The 16,109-nt window shown below is 67.5% G+C and overlaps 2 protein-coding genes across 2 annotated transcripts; both read right to left on the minus strand.

Annotated features, from left to right (window-relative positions):
- Positions 1–784: 784 nt before the first annotated feature.
- Positions 785–8,610, minus strand: LOC311204586 (acyl-coenzyme A thioesterase THEM4-like; the record flags this gene model as incomplete). The annotated part of the gene is made up of 6 exons (XM_084280994.1): positions 785–926; positions 2,680–2,804; positions 4,270–4,380; positions 5,910–6,450; positions 7,057–7,145; positions 8,579–8,610. 6 exons carry the CDS (start codon positions 8,608–8,610, stop codon positions 865–867), a joined length of 960 nt encoding a protein of 319 aa, XP_084137120.1. The 3' UTR covers positions 785–864.
- Positions 8,611–9,870: 1,260 nt separating this feature from the next.
- S100A10 (S100 calcium binding protein A10) lies at positions 9,871–16,103 on the minus strand. Its single transcript, XM_084280995.1, has 3 exons — positions 16,035–16,103; positions 12,322–12,469; positions 9,871–10,973 (listed from the first exon to the last, which is right to left on the minus strand). The coding sequence occupies exons 2-3, from the start codon at positions 12,451–12,453 to the stop codon at positions 10,812–10,814; spliced, it is 294 nt and encodes a 97-aa protein (XP_084137121.1). The 5' UTR covers positions 12,454–12,469; positions 16,035–16,103; the 3' UTR covers positions 9,871–10,811.
- Between the last annotated feature and the right edge of the window lie 6 nt (positions 16,104–16,109).

The raw sequence follows: 16,109 nt of genomic DNA on the forward strand, positions 1-16,109 counted from the left end.
GGCACCCCCCACACCCCGACGTGTCTATCTTGGGGTGCACCTCCCGGGGACCCCGGTTTTGGGGCGTCTCTCGGCACCCCCCGCACCCTGATGTGCCTATCTTGGGGCGCAGCTCCCCGGGACCCCGGTTTTGGGGTATCTCCCAGCACCCCAACGTGCCCATCTTGGGGTGCAGCTCCCCGGGACCCCGGTTTTGGGGCTCAGCCCCAGCACGCCCCACACCCCGACGTGCCTATCTTGGGGTGCAGCTCCCCGGGACCCCGGTTTTGGGGCTCAGCCCCGCACCCCACTGACGTGCCCGGCTCGGGGTGCAGCTCCCCGGTGTCCCCGGTTTTGGGGACCCCCCACTGATCGGGAGCAGCCGGTTCCCGGGGGAAACTGAGGCCCAGGTTGGGCGAGGGGACCCGGGGCGGCCCCTGGCCGCGTCCCGCAGCCCCCGATCCCCCCCCCTCCCCCCGCCCCGGCAGCGCTCCTGCCCCGCCCACCCCATAGCCCCCGCCCACCCCCATAGCCCCGCCCACCAGCCACACCCACTCCTCTGGCCCCTCCCACCTGATTGGCTCCGCCCACCCCATTGGCCACTCCCGTTCTCTGAGACCACGCCCACCTCTGACCACGCCCACCCCCCCTCCGTGGCCCCGCCCACCAAGCGGGGCTCGGCCGCATCCTGGGCGTGTCCGGGGGGGTCCCAGAGGCGCTTCTGCCCCCCCCACCCCATCCCCCCGACCCCTTCGCGCCCCCCCCGGACCCCACAGAAGCACCAGGGACACGGGGGGGTGACGGGCAGCGGCTGTGATGGGCACGGGGAGGGGGGGACACTGGGTGGGGGGAACACTGGGTGGGGGGGACACACCCCAGGGGCGGCTACCGGGCCCCCTCCTCCTCCTCCTCCTGCGTCTTGGGGGTGTCCAGGCGGATGAAGAGCCCTGGGGGGGGACATAATAAGGGTCAGATGGGGTGTGTGTCCCCCAAACCCACTCCCCCACCCATGGGACCCCTCTGCGTGTCCCCCAGACCCCACAGAAGCACCAGGGACACGGGGGGTGATGGGCTTGGGGGGGCACAGGGATGGGGACACACACTGAGGGGGGACAGAGCAGGGGGTGGGGGGGTGAGACATGAGGGGTCAGATGGGGTGTCGTCCCCCCCCCAAACCCACTCCCCACCCATGGGACCCCTCTGCGTCCCCCCCCCAGACCCCACAGAAGCACCAGGGACACGGGGGGTGATGGGCAGAGGCTGTGATGGGCTTGGGGGGGCACAGGGATGGGGGGGACACACTGAGGGGGGACAGAGCAGGGGGTGAGGGGATGAGACATGAGGGGTCAGATGGGGTGTGTGTCCCCCCAAACCCACCCCCACCCATGGGACCCCTCTGTGCGTCCCCCCCCCAGACCCCACAGAAGCACCAGGGACACGGGGCGGGGCGGGCTGTGGCTGTGATGGGCTTGGGGGGTCACAGGGATGGGGGGGACACACTGAGGGGGGACAGAGCAGGGGGTGGGGGGATGAGACATGAGGGGTCAGATGGGGTGTGTCGTCCCCCCCAAACCCACCCCCCACCCATGGGACCCCTCTGCGTGTCCCCCCCCAGACCCCACAGAAGCACCAGGGACACGGGGGGTGATGGGCTTGGGGGGGCACAGGGATGGGGGGGACACACTGAGGGGGGACAGAGCAGGGGGTGGGGGGATGAGACATGAGGGGTCAGATGGGGTGTGTCGTCCCCCCCAAACCCACCCCCCACCCATGGGACCCCTCTGCGTCCCCCCCCCAGACCCCACAGAAGCACCAGGGACACGGGGGGTGATGGGCTTGGGGGGGCACAGGGATGGGGGGGGACACACTGAGGGGGGACAGAGCAGGGGGTGTGGGGATGAGACATGAGGGGTCAGATGGGGTGTGTGTCCCCCAAACCCACCCCCACCCATGGGACCCCTCTGCGTCCCCCCCCCAGACCCCACAGAAGCACCAGGGACACGGGGGGTGATGGGCAGAGGCTGTGATGGGCTTGGGGGGGCACAGGGATGGGGGACACATTGAGGGGGGACAGAGCAGGGGGTGTGGGGATGAGACATGAGGGGTCAGATGGGGTGTGTCCCCCACCCAAACCCACCCCCCACCCATGGGACCCCTCTGTGTGTCCCCCCCACCAGACCCCACAGAAGCACCAGGGACACGGGGGTGATGGGCTTGGGGGGGCACAGGGATGGGGGGGACACACACTGAGGGGGGACAGAGCAGGGGGTGTGGGGATGAGACATGAGGGGTCAGATGGGGTGTGTCCCCCCCCAAACCCACTCCCCCACCCATGGGACCCCTCTGCATCCCCCCCCCAGACCCCACAGAAGCACCAGGGACACGGGGGGTGATGGGCTTGGGGGGGGGCACAGGGATGGGGGGACACACTGAGGGGGGACAGACCAGGGGGTGAGGGGATGAGACATGAGGGGTCAGACGGGGTGTCCCCCCCAAACCCACTCCCCCACCCATGGGACCCCTCTGAGTGTCCCCCCAGACCCCACCGAAGCACCAGGGACACGGGGGTGATGGGCAGAGGCTGTGATGGGCTTGGGGGGGCACAGGGATGGGGGGGACACACTTGCGGGGGGACAGAGCAGGGGGTGGGGGGATGAGACATGAGGGGTCAGAGGGGTGTCCCCCCACACCCTGACCCACCGGTGGCGCGCGCGTGCAGCGTGTCCCCCTCGGCGCCCCGCAGCTGGCCGGCCAGGAACACCTTGCGGCCCTCCACGCGCTCGGCCTGGGCCTCCACCAGCAGCACGGAGCCCAGCGGCACGGGGCTGCGGCGGGACACCATCGCCATCACCCCCCAGCCCCCACAAAGCACCCCCCAAAAACAACCCCCCACAAAAACACCCCCCCAACCACCCCCCAAAAACACCCCCACAAACCCACCCCCCCCAAACCCACCCCAAAAACCACCCCCCAAACCATCCCCAAATCACCCCCCACAAACCACCCCCCCAAATCCATCCCCAAACCACCCCCCCAAAACCACCCCCACAAACCACCCCCCCAAACCACTCCCTCCAAACCACCCCCCCCAAAAACACCTCCACAAACCCACCCCCCAAAACCACCCCCCCAAAACCACCCCCACAAACCCACCCCCCCAAAACCATCCCCCACAAAAACCACCCCCCAAAACCACCCCCCAAACCACCCCCCCAAACCCACCCCCCAACCACCCCCACAAAACCACCCCCACAAACCCACCCCCCAAAACCACTCCCCCACAAAACCACCCCCCAACCAGCCCCCCAAAATCACCCCCCAAAACCACCCCCCACAAAACCACCCCCCCAAATCCATCCCCAAACCACCCCCCCAAAACCACCCCCACAAACCACCCCCACAAACCACCCCCCCAAAACCACCCTCCCAACCAGCCCCCCAAAATCACCCCCCAAAACCACCCCCCACAAACCACTCCCCCAAACCCACCTGCCAAAACCACCCCCCCAAACCACTCCCTCCAAACCACCCCCAAAATCACCCCCCACAAACCACCCCCCAAATCCATCCCCAAACCACTTCCCCCCAAAACCACCCCCCCAAACCCACCCCCACAAACCACCCCCACAAAACCATCCCCCACAAAAACACCCCCCCAACCAGCCCCCCAAAATCACCCCCCAAAACCACCCCCCACAAAACCACCCCCCAAAACCCACCCCCAAAACCACCCCCCCAAAACCACCGTCCACAAACCATCCCCCAAACCCACCCGCCAAAACCACCCCCCCAAACACTCCCTCCAAACCACCCCCAAAACCACCCCCCAAAAGTACTCCCTCCAAACCACCCCCTTAAAATCACCCCCCCAAGCCACCCCCCCCAAAACCACCCCCAAAACCACCCCCCGAAACCACCCCCCCCAACCACCCCCAAAACCACCCCCCCAAAACCACCCCCCCAACCAGCCCCCAAATCCACCCCCCAAAACCACCCCCCCCAAACCCACCCTAAAACCACCCCCCCAAACACCCTCCCAAACCACCCCAACCAGCCCCCCAAACCCACCCCCTCCAAACCACCCCCCCTAAAATCACCCCCAAACCACCCCCCCAAACCACCCCCCCCAAACCCACCCTAAAACCACCCTCCAACCACCCCCCAAACCACCCCAACCAGCCCCCCAAACCCACCCCCTCCAAACCACCCCCCCTAAAATCACCCCCAAACCACCCCTCCCAAACCCCCCCCAATCCCACCCCCAACCCCCCGTGCCCCCGCCCCGCTCACGCCAGGTAGTCGATGCTGAGGTTGGCCGTCATCACGGGCCGGCCACGGGCCAAGGCGCAGGTGCCCAGCGCGCTGTCCATGATGGCGGCGATGGCGCCGCCGTGGGCCAGCCTGCGGGCACGGGGCGCGGGGAGGGGCGGCGGGGTGGGGAGGGGGGGTCGGTGACATGAGTGGTGGTGGCCCTACCCTGGTGACAGCTACCCCGGTGCTGCGGCCAGACGCGGTGGGACACCAACACCATCACCCCCCAGCCCCCCCCAAAACACCCCCCAAAACACCCCCAAAACCACCCACTCCAAATCCACCCCCAAAACCACCCCCAAAACCACCCAACCCAAACCCACCCACTCCAAATCCACGCCCAAAACCACCCCCCAAAACCACCCCCCCAAACCCACCCCCCAAAACCACCCCCGCCAAAAACAATCCCAAAACCACCCACCCCAAACCCACCCACTCCAAATCCACCCCCCCAAAACTACCCCCCAAAACCACCCCCCCAAACCCACCCACTCCAAATACACCCCCAAAACTATCCCGCCAACCACCCCCCCCAAAATTCACCCCCCAAAACCCACCCCCACAAACCCACCCACCCCAAATCCACCCCCCAAAACCACCATCCCCCAAATACACCCCCCCAAACCCACCCCCAAAACCACCCCCCAAAACCACCCCCCCAAACCCACCCACTCCAAATCCACCCCCAAAACTACCCCGCCAACCACCCCCCCAACCCACCCACCCCAAACCCACCCACTCCAAATCCACCCCCCCAAAACCACCCCCCAAAACTACCCCCCAAAACCACCCCCCAAAACCACCCACCCCAAACCCACCCACTCCAAATCCACCCCCACAAACCACCCCGCCAAACCCACCCCCAAACCACCCCCCAAACCACCCACCCCAACCCACCCCCCCAAAACCACCATCCCCCAAATACACCCCCCAAACCCACCCCCAAAACCCACCCCCCAAAACCACCCACCCCAAACCCACCCACTCCAAATCCACCCCCAAAACTACCCCCAAAACCACCCCCCCAAATCCACCCCCCAAAACCACCCCCACCTAAAACAATCCCAAAACCACCCCCCCAAACCCAACCCCATCCCCCCAAAACCACCCCCCCAATACCACCCTCCAAACACCCCCACAAGCCCACCCCCCAAACCCACCCCCCAAACCCACCCCACCCAAACCCACCCCCAAACCCACCCCCCCAAAAACACCCCCCCAAAAACACCCCCCAAAACCACCCCACCCAAACCCACCCCCAAACCCACCCCCCAAACCACCCTCCCCAAATCCACCCCCAAAACCACCCCCAACCACCCCCCCAAAACCCACCCCCAAACCCACCCCCTCCAAACCTAACCCCCAAACCCACCCCCAAAACCACCCCCCCAAACCCACCCCCCAACCACCCCCAAAACCACCCCCCTGAAAACCGCCCCCCAAAACCACCCCCCTAACCACCCCCCCAAACCCACCCCCAAATCCACCCCCAAAACCACCCCCCCAAATCCACCCGCAAACCCACCCCCCAAATCCACCCCAAACCCCCCCCCCAAAACAACCCCAAACCCCCCCCAAGCCCCCCCCCCCAAACCCCCTCCAAACCCCCCCAAACCTACCCCGGGTGCCCCTCGAGGTAGGGCCCAGGCTGGAAGAGGCAGCGCAGGCGGCGCTCCGCGGCCTGCAGGAACATGGCGTACTCGAAGCCGCGGCCGTCGCCCTCGATGGCGCGTAGGAAGAGCCGCGTGTCGCCCCGCGACGCCGCCGCGGCCGCCATGGCCTCAGGGGGGGACGTGGGGAGCTGCCCCCGGCCCGGCCAGCGCCCACCCGGGAAGTGTTGGAGGGTGTTACGGTAGGACGGGAGCCGCCGCCAGCCGCCGGCGCCGGTGGTGGTGGCGAGGAGGCGGCGGTAGTGCCGCTGCATGGCGGCGCTCCAGCTGCCGTTGGGCAGCGCCAGGTCCTGGGGGGGCTCCGGCGCTGGGCTGGGGGGCTGTGAACAGCGCCGGGCAGCGGGGGCGCGGTGAAGGATGGCGGCGGCGGCGGCGGTGAGAGCCCGGCAGGCCCGGCCCTGCTGCACCACATGGCTCCGGGCTGCGGCGGCACTGCGAGGCTGGTTGGTGATGTCACGGCTGGTCGGTGAGGTCACCGGTGGTGTCACAGCTGGTCGGTGAGGTCACTGGTGATGTCACAGGCAATTGGTGAGGTCACTGATGATGTCACGGCTGGTCGGTGAGGTCACCAGTGATGTCACGGCTGGTCGGTGAGGTCAATGATGATGTCACAGGCAATTGGTGAGGTCACTGGTGGTGTCACGGCTGGTCAGTGAGGTCACTGGTGATGTCACGGCTGGTCGGTGAGGTCACTGGTGATGTCACGGCTGGTCCGTGAGGTCACCGGTGGTGTCACGGCTGGTTGGTGAGGTCACTGATGATGTCACACCTGGTTGGTGAGGTCACTGGTGATGTCACAGCTGGTCGGTGAGGTCACCGGTGATGTCACAGCTGGTCAGTGAGGTCACTGATGATGTCACACCTGGTTGGTGAGGTCACCGGTGATGTCACGGCTGGTTGGTGAGGTCACTGATGATGTCACAGGCAATCAGTGAGGTCACTGGTGATGTCACGGCTGGTTGATGAGGTCACCGGTGATGTTACAGCTGCTTGGTGAGGTCACCGATGATGTCACAGGCAATTGGTGAGGTCACTGATGATGTCACGGCTGGTTGGTGAGGTCACCGGTGATGTCACAGCCAGTCGCGGAGGTCACCGGTGATGTCACGCCCAGTCACTGAGGTCACACCGGTGACGTCACACCCTGCAGACAAGGGCACTGTCAATGTCACCTCGATGTCACACCTGGTTGGTGGGGGCAAGGACCATGTGGGGCCCTGTCAGGGAGGTCACCAGTGATGTCACACCCAGACGGCGACGTCACCGGTGATGTCACACCCAGCTGGTGAGGTCACTGGTGACGTCACACCCAGCCGGTGAGCTCACCAGTGATGTCACGCCCAGCCGGTGAGGTCCCTGGTGACGTCACACCCAAGCGGTGAGGTCCCTGGTGACGTCACACCCAGCCGGTGAGGTCCCTGGTGATGTCACACCCAAGCGGTGATGTCACTGGTGATGTCACACCCAAGCGGTGATGGCCCTGGTGACGTCACACCCAAGCAGTGAGGTCCCTGGTGACGTCACACCCAGCCAGTGAGGTCCCTGGTGACGTCACACCCAGCCGGTGAGGTCCCTGGTGATGTCACACCCAAGCAGTGATGTCACTGGTGATGTCACACCCAGCTGGCGAGGTCCCTGGTGACGTCACACCCAAGCAGTGAGGTCCCTGGTGATGTCACACCCAGCCGGTGAGGTCCCTGGTGACGTCACACCCAAGCGGTGATGTCACTGGTGATGTCACACCCAGCCAGTGAGGTCCTTGGTGACGTCACACCCAAGCAGTGAGGTCCCTGGTGACGTCACACCCAGCCAGTGAGGTCCCTGGTGACGTCACACCCAAGCGGTGATGTCCCTGGTGACGTCACACCCAGCTGGCGAGGTCCCTGGTGACGTCACACCCAGCCAGTGAGGTCCCTGGTGACGTCACACCCAGCCGGTGATGTCCCTGGCAGGCTCGCAGCTGGTTGGCGGGGGCTCTGGTGACGTCACGCCCTGTCGCTGGACTCCCCAGTGATGTCACGCCCGGTCGGTGAGGTCACCGGTGACGTCACGCCCTGTCAGGGAGAAGGGAGCTGCCACGCAGGGGGCAGCAGTGACGTCACTTCCGGCCGCTGGGGACACACACACACACACACACACTGACGTCACTCCCGGTGCCCTCCACCCCCCCCAGCCCCCCCCCCCCCGGCGGGACAGGGGTCAGGGGTCAACCCGCTCCCGCGTGCCCGGCCCCTCCCACCCCGCCGGCCCCGCGCGCCCCCCGCGCGCGCCCCCCTCACGCGCACCGCGCGCGGCCCCGGAAGCGGCGCCCGGCGGTCAGGGCGGGACCCGCCCGATGACGTCACCCCCGCCGGGGGCGGGGCCTCCGCGGCTTCCGTAGGCGGGGCGCCCCGCCCCCCAGGGACCCCGCCAGCCCCAGAGAGCCCCACAGGGCCCCTATAGACCCCCCAGAGAGCCCCACAGAGCCCCTATAGAGCCCCACAGAGCCCCACAGAGCCCCAGAGAGCCCCCCAGAGCCCCCATAGAGCCCCACAGGGCCCCTATAGACCCCCCCGAGAGCCCCATAGGGCCCCTATAGAGCCCCATAGAGCCCCTATAGACCCCCCAGAGAGCCCCACAGAGCCTCCACAGAGCCCCCATAGAGCGCCATAGAGCCCCATAGAGCCCCTATAGAGCCCCCCGAGAGCCCCACAGAGCCCCTATAGAGCCCCATAGAGCCCCAGAGAGCCCCATAGAGCCCCCATAGAGCCCCTATAGAGCCCCCCCGAGAGCCCCCCAGAGCCCCCATAGAGCCCCATAGGGCCCCCCCGAGAGCCCCCCAGAGCCCCTATAGAGCCCCATAGGGCCCCTATAGAGCCCCCCCGAGAGCCCCCCAGAGCCCCCATAGAGCCCCATAGGGCCCCCCCGAGAGCCCCCCAGAGCCCCTATAGAGCCCCATAGGGCCCCTATAGAGCCCCCCCGAGAGCCCCCCAGAGCCCCCATAGAGCCCCATAGGGCCCCTATAGAGCCCCACAGAGCCCCCATAGAGCCCCATAGACCCCCCCAAGAGCCCCACAGAGCCCCTATAGAGCCCCATAGACGCCCCTGAGAGCCCCATAGACTCCCATAGAGCTCTATAGAGCCCCTATAGAGCCCCATAGAGCCCCCCAGAGCCCTATGGAGCCCTCAGAGACCCCCATAGACCCCCATGGAACCCCTATAGAGCCCCATAGAACCCCTATAGACCCCCCATAGAGCCCCACAGAGCCCCCATAGAGCCCCGTAGACGCCCCAGAGAGCCCCCCAGAGCCCTATGGAGCCCTCAGAGACCCCCATGGAGCCCCATGGATGCCCTATAGAGCCCCATAGAGCCCCTATAGACCCCTCAGAGAGCCCCAGAAAGCCCCTATAGAGCCCCCCAGAGCCCTATGGAGCCCTCAGAGACCCCCCTGGATGCCCTATAGAGCCCTCTAGACTCCCCGTAGAGCCCCACAGAGCCCTATAGATCCTCTGTAAACCCCTCAGAAACCCCTAGAGACCCCCATACACCCCCACAGACCCCTATAGAGCCCTAAAGAGCCCCACAAACCCCCTCATAGACCCACAACCACGCCCCCATGCACCCCCAAAGAGCCCTATAGGCCCCCCACACCCACACAGACCCCTACAGCTTCCCCCATACACCCCCAAAACACCCCCCATAGAGGTCCCCCCACCCCCACACACCCCCATACACCCCCCCAGAGCCCCACCACCCCCCCACACTGCCCCAGCCAGCCCATATAGAGCTCTATAGCGCCCTGTACCACCCCACAAGACCTCCCCCCACCCCATAGATCCCCCCCCAGGGCCACAGAGACCCCCACATGTGCCCCCAACCCCAATGGGGCGGGGGGGGGGCAAGAAATGACCCAGCTGCAGCTTAGTACAAAACACTTTTATTGGGGGGGGGGACGACACAAGGGGGACACTCTGGGGTGGGAGGTGGGAGCACCAAGGTGGGGGGGGTGGGGGGGGTCAGGCAGCACCCAGACAGGTCACCCAACCCCCGGGGGGGGGTGTCTGTCAGCACCCAAGGCTGGGTTGGGCACCCCAGGCAGGGATGGGCAGCCCTGGGGGGGGTCAGGCAGCCCAGGGGGTGGGTCGGGCAGCTCTGGGGGGGGTCGGGCAGCCCGGGGGGGGGGTCAGGGCAGCACCCAAAGCTGGGTTGAGCAGCCCCAGGTAGGGATGGGCAGCCCTGGGGGGGGGGTCAGGGAGCCCTGGGGTGGGTTGGGCAGCCCTGGGGGGGGTCAGGCAGCACAGGGGGGGGGGTCAGGCAGCCCGGGGGGGGGGTCAGGCAGCCCTGGGGGGGGGGTTGGGCAGCCCCAGGGGGGGTCGGGCAGCCCAGGGGGGGGTCGGGCAGCCCTGGGGGGGGGGGTCGGGCAGCCCAGAGAGGGGTCAGGGCAGCACCCAAAGCTGGGTTGGGCACCCCAGGCAGGGATGGGCAGCCCTGGGGGTGGGTCAGGCAGCCCTGGGGGGGGGTCAGGCAGCCCTGGGGGGGGGGTCAGGCAGCCCTGGGGTGGATTGGGCAGCCCCAGGCAGGGATGGGCAGCCCGGGGCGGGGGGGTCAGGGAGCCCAGGGGGGGGTCGGGCAGCCCCGGGGGGGGTCGGGCAGCCCGGGGGGGGGTCAGGGCAGCACCCAAGGCTGGGTTGGGCAGCCCAGGGGGTGGGTTGGGCAGCCCAGGAGGTGGGTTGGGCAGCCCAGGGCGGGGGTCAGGGAGCCCTGGGGTGGGTCGGGCAGCCCAGGGGGGGGTCAGACAGCCCTGGGGGGGGGTCAGGCAGCACAGGGGGGGGTCAGGCAGCCCCAGGGGGGGTCAGGCAGCCCCGGGGGGGTCACTTTCGGCCCCGCTGCTTCATGTGCAGCACGAAGTAGTCGTTGCAGGCGATGGTGAGCCCGGCCACCAGCGAGAAGAAGCCCTGGAAGCCCACGCGCCCGTCCCGGCTCTGCTCCAGGTCCTTCAGGATCTTCTCCAGAGCCATCGGGTCCCGCTGGTTCTGAAGGGGGGAACAGGGCGGGGGGACAGGTCAGGGACCCCGAAATGGGGTGTTATAGGGTGTTACTGGGGTGCTACGGGGGCTTGGGGGTGCTAGAGAGGTGTTATGGGAGGGCTTGGGGGTGCTGTGGGGTGTTACTGGGGTGCTACGGGTGTTTGGGGGTGCTAGAGAGGTGCTAGAGGGGTGCCAGAGGGTGCTACGGGGGCTTGGGGGTGCTACAGGGGTGTTATGGGGGGTTTCAGGGTGCTATGGGGTGCTACTGGGGTGCTACGGGGGCTTGGGGGTGCTATAGAGGTGTTATGGGGGGGGTTGGGGGTGCTATGGGGTGCTACTGGGGTGCTACGGGGGCTTAGGGGTGCTACTGGGGTGCTACAGGGGCCTGGGGGTGCTATAGGGGTGCTATGGGGTGCTACTGGGGTGTTACAGGGGCTTGGGGGTGCTATGGGGTGCTACGGGGGTGCTACTGGGGCTTGGGAGTGCTCTAGAGGTGCTATAGGGGTGCTATGGGATGCTACTGAGGTGCTACAGGGGCTTGGGGGTGCTATTGGGGTGCTATAGGGGTGCTATGTGGTGTTACTGGGGTGCTACAGGGGCTTGGGGGTGCTACGGGGGTGTTATGGGAGGGTTTGGGGGTGCTATAGGGGGGCTACAGGGGGGTTGGGAGTGCTATAGGGGTGCTATGGGGGTGTTATGGGGGGTTTTGGGGGTGCTAAAGGGGTACTACAGGGGGGTTGGGGGTGCTATAGGGGTGCTATAGGGTGCTACTGGGGTGCTACAGGGGCTTGAGGGTGCTATAGGGGTGCTACAGGGGGGTTGGGAGTGCTATAGGGGTGCTATAGGGTGCTACGGGGGTGCTGCAGGGGGGGTTGGGAGTGCTATAGGGTGCTATGGGGGTGTTATGGGGGGTTTTGGGGGTGCTATAGGGGTACTACAGGGGGGTTGGGGGTGCTATAGGGGTGCTATAGGGTGCTATAGGGGTGCTACAGGGGCTTGGGGGTGCTACGGGGATGTTATGGGAGGGTTTGGGGGTGCTACAGGGGTGCTACAGGGGGGTTAGGAGTGCTATAGGGGTGTTAAGGGTGCTATAGGGGTGGTATGGGTGCTGTAGGGGTGGTATGGGTGCTGTAGGGGTGATCTGGGGGTGCTATAGGGGTGCTATAGGGGTGGTATGGGTGCATTAGGGGTGCTATAGGGTGCTACCGGTGTGTTATGGGGGATTTGGGGTGCTATAGGGGTGGTAGGGGTGCTGTAGGGGTGCTATAGGGGTGGTATAGGTGCAATAGGGGTGGTAGGGGTGATCTGGGGTGCTATAGGGTCAGATCTGGGGTTCCCCCACTGGTTCCCCCACCTCCAGGAAGCCGGGCAGCTCCTTCTCCATCAGCGCCCGCAGATCCTCCTTGCTCAGGTGGTTCTTGTCCCCCGCGTACTTGTGGAAGGTGAACATGAGGGTCTCCATGGCGTGCTCCATCTGGGAGGGCATGGTGGGGGCCGTGGGGCTGCGGGGGGGGACACACAGAGCTCAGCCAGGCACCCCAAAACACCCCCAACCTTCCCCATGCACCCCGCCGGCGGGCTGAGGCTGGCACCGCTCATCACACGTGTGAGCGGTTTTCCAGCTGCCCAGCGGCCACAGGGTGGGGCTGGGGGACACACAGACACACACAGAGCTCAGCCAGACGCCCCACAACACCCCCAACCTCCCCCCCACCCGCCCACCCCACACACACCCCGCTGGCGGGCTGAGGCTGGCACCGCTCATCACACGTGTGAGCAGTTTTCCAGCCACTGGGAACGACTCAGGGGCTGCAGGGTGGGGCTGGGGGACACACAGACACACACAGAGCTCAGCCAGGCGCCCCACAACACCCCCAACCTCCCCCCCACTCCCCCCCACCACACGCACCCCGCTGGTGGGCTGAGGCTGGCACCGCTCATCACACGTGTGAGCGGTTTTCCAGCCACCCAGCGGCCGCAGGGTGGGGCTGGGGGACACACAGACACACACAGAGCTCAGCCAGGCACCCCACAACACCCCCAACCTCTCCCCCACTCCCCCCCACCACGTGCACCCCGCTGGCGGGCTGAGGCTGGCACAGCTCATCACACGTGTGAGCGGTTTTCCAGCTGCCCAGCGGCCACAGGGTGGGGCTGGGGGACACACAGACACACACAGAGCTCAGCCAGACACCCCACAACACCCCCAACCTCTCCCCCACTCCCCCCCACCACATGCACCCCACTGGCGGGCTGAGGCTGGCACCGCTCATCACACGTGTGAGCACTTTTCCAGCCGCTGGGAATGACTCAGGGGCCGCAGGGTGGGGCTGGGGGACACACAGAGCTCAGCCAGGCGCCCCACAACACCCCCAACCTCCCCCCCACTCCCCCCCACCACACGCACCCCGCTGGTGGGCTGAGGCTGGCACCGCTCATCACACGTGTGAGCGGTTTTCCAGCCACCCAGCGGCCGCAGGGTGGGGCTGGGGGACACACAGACACACACAGAGCTCAGCCAGGCACCCCACAACACCCCCAACCTCTCCCCCACTCCCCCCCACCACGTGCACCCCGCTGGCGGGCTGAGGCTGGCACAGCTCATCACACGTGTGAGCGGTTTTCCAGCTGCCCAGCGGCCACAGGGTGGGGCTGGGGGACACACAGACACACACAGAGCTCAGCCAGACACCCCACAACACCCCCAACCTCTCCCCCACTCCCCCCCACCACATGCACCCCACTGGCGGGCTGAGGCTGGCACCGCTCATCACACGTGTGAGCACTTTTCCAGCCGCTGGGAATGACTCAGGGGCCGCAGGGTGGGGCTGGGGGACACACAGAGCTCAGCCAGGCGCCCCACAACACCCCCAACCTCCCCCCCACCCGCCCCCACCACATGCCCCCCGCCGGCGGGCTGAGGCTGGCACCGCTCATCACACGTGTGAGCACTTTTCCAGCCACCCAGCGGCCGCAGGGTGGGGCTGGGGGACACACAGACACACACAGAGCTCAGCCAGGCACCCTAAAACACCCCCAACCTCCCCCCCACCACATGCCCCCCGCCGGCGGGCTGAGGCTGGCACCACTCATCACACATATGAACGGTTTTCCAGCCGCCGGGAATGACTCAGCGGCCGCAGGGTGGGGCCGGGGGGGGGGGGGGGATGGGGTGGGACACACGACACGGTCCTGCGGGTGTGTCCCACGTCCGTTTCTCCCCCCCCCCAAGCTGCGGGGCACCCTGGGGAACCCCGTGAGTCATAGTGGGGGGGGCAGGGGGGGGACACGTTGCGCAAAGCCCCCGGCCTCCTCCCTGGGCAGGGTGCACCCTGCCTCAGTTTCCCCATGTCCATGGGGGGGGGGGTACAGCCCCCAAGCAGCCCACCCCACCCCCCCAAGGGGTGATACCCCCCCCCGAGGGGTAATACCCCCCCCCAAGGGGTGATACCCCCCCCCAAGGGGTGATAACTCCCCCCCCCATCACCCCCCCCCCATCCTCGGGGTGTGTCGTGTCCCCCCCGTCCTCCCCCCCCCCACTTCCCCAGCGAGAGCCGCCAAAACAGGAACCGGCCCAGCCCCCCCCCCCCCCAAAACTGCGGGGGGGCGGCAGGAGGGATGGGCACCCCCTCCCCTCCCCTGCCCCCCCCCCCCCCGCCCCAGCATCTCTCCAGGGAGGGGATGTGTCCCCCCTCTATCCCCTCCCCACGGGCACCCCCAAATCTTTGGGGTGGGGGGGGGGATTGGGGGGTGGTGCTGAGAGGAGGGGGGGTGGGTCCTCTTTTAATGGGGGGGGGGCAATACCTGGGGGTGCCCCCGAGTGGGGCAGGATTGGGGTTTAGCAGGTTCCCCGCATGGGGGGGTCCCCGGCTGCACCCCAATACTGGAGGGGGGTGTCACCCCCCAGGCTGCACCCCACTGCTGGGGGGGGTGTGTCCCCCAGGCTGCACCCCAGTGCTGGAGGGGTGACCCCCCCCCAGATGCACCCCACTCCTGGAGGGGTGTCCCCCCAAAACTGCACCCTGCTCATTGAAGGGTGTCCCCCCCCCCCAGCTGCATCCCACTCCCAGAGGGGGTGCCCCCCCCCCCAAGCTGCACCCCACTCCTGGAAGGGTGTGTGTCCCCCCCCAGGGGTGACCCCCCCCAGCTGCACCCCACTGCTGGGGGGTGTCCTGTGTGTCCCCCCCCAGCTACACCCCACTCCTGGAAGGGTGCCCCCCCTTCCCTAGCTGCACCCCACTCCCGGATGGGTGACATCCCCCCCCCAGCTGCACCCCACCCAACTCCCGGAGGGGTGACCCCCTCCCCAGGGGTACCCCAAACATCTGCACCCCACTCCCGGAGGGGTAACCCCCCCCCAGCTGCACCCCACTGCTGGGGGGTGTCCTGTGTCGTCCCCCCCCCAGCTACACCCCACTCCCGGATGGGTGTCCCCCCCAATCACCCCACTCCCAGAGGGGTGCCCCCCCCCAGCTGCACCCCACTCCTGGAAGGGTGTGTCCCCCCCCCAGGGGTGCCCCCCCATCTGCACCACACTTCCGGAGGGTGTCATGTGTCCCCCCCCAGCTGCACCCCACCCAACTCCCGGAGGGGTGACCCCCCCAGGGGTACCCCAAACATCTGCACCCCACTCCTGGAGGGGTAACCCCCCCCCATCTGCACCCCACCCAACTCCTGGAGGGGTGACCCCCCCCCCCCAGTGGTGCCCCTCGCCCATCTGCACCCCACTCCCAGAGGGGTAACCCCCCCCCCATCTGCACCCCGCTGCTGGGGGGTGTCCTGTCCCCCCAGCTGCACCCCACCCCACTCCCGGATGGGTGCCCCCCCCCCACAGGGGTGCCCCCCCAGCTGCACCCCACTCCTGGAGGGGTGAAGCCCCCCCCATCTGCACCCCACTGCTGGGGGGTGTCCTGTGTGTCCCCCCCCCAGCTACACCCAACTCCCAGAGGGGTGACCCCCCCAGGGGTACCCCAAACATCTGCACCCCACTCCTGGAGGGGTGACCCCCCCCCAGCTGCACCCCACTCCCGGGGGGTGCCGTGTCCCCCCCCCCGTGCCGGCACTCACGGGCGGTGCTGAGCGGTACCGAGCGGTGCTGAGCGGTGCTGAGCGGCGCGGAGCGGTGCTGAGCGGAACGGGCAG

Source organism: Gallinula chloropus (genome assembly GCF_964237585.1).
Source record: "Gallinula chloropus genome assembly, contig: HAP1_SCAFFOLD_675, whole genome shotgun sequence".
NCBI lineage: Eukaryota > Metazoa > Chordata > Aves > Gruiformes > Rallidae > Gallinula > Gallinula chloropus.

Bases quoted from the DNA above. Each gene is read 5' to 3' on its own strand.
- S100A10 (XM_084280995.1), bottom strand. From the start codon at position 12,453: ATGCCCTCCCAGATGGAGCACGCCATGGAGACCCTCATGTTCACCTTC. The intron at 10,974-12,321 runs GTGGGGGAACCA...TCCCCCCTTCAG, and splicing joins AGCTGCCCGGCTTCCTGGAG to AACCAGCGGGACCCGATGGC.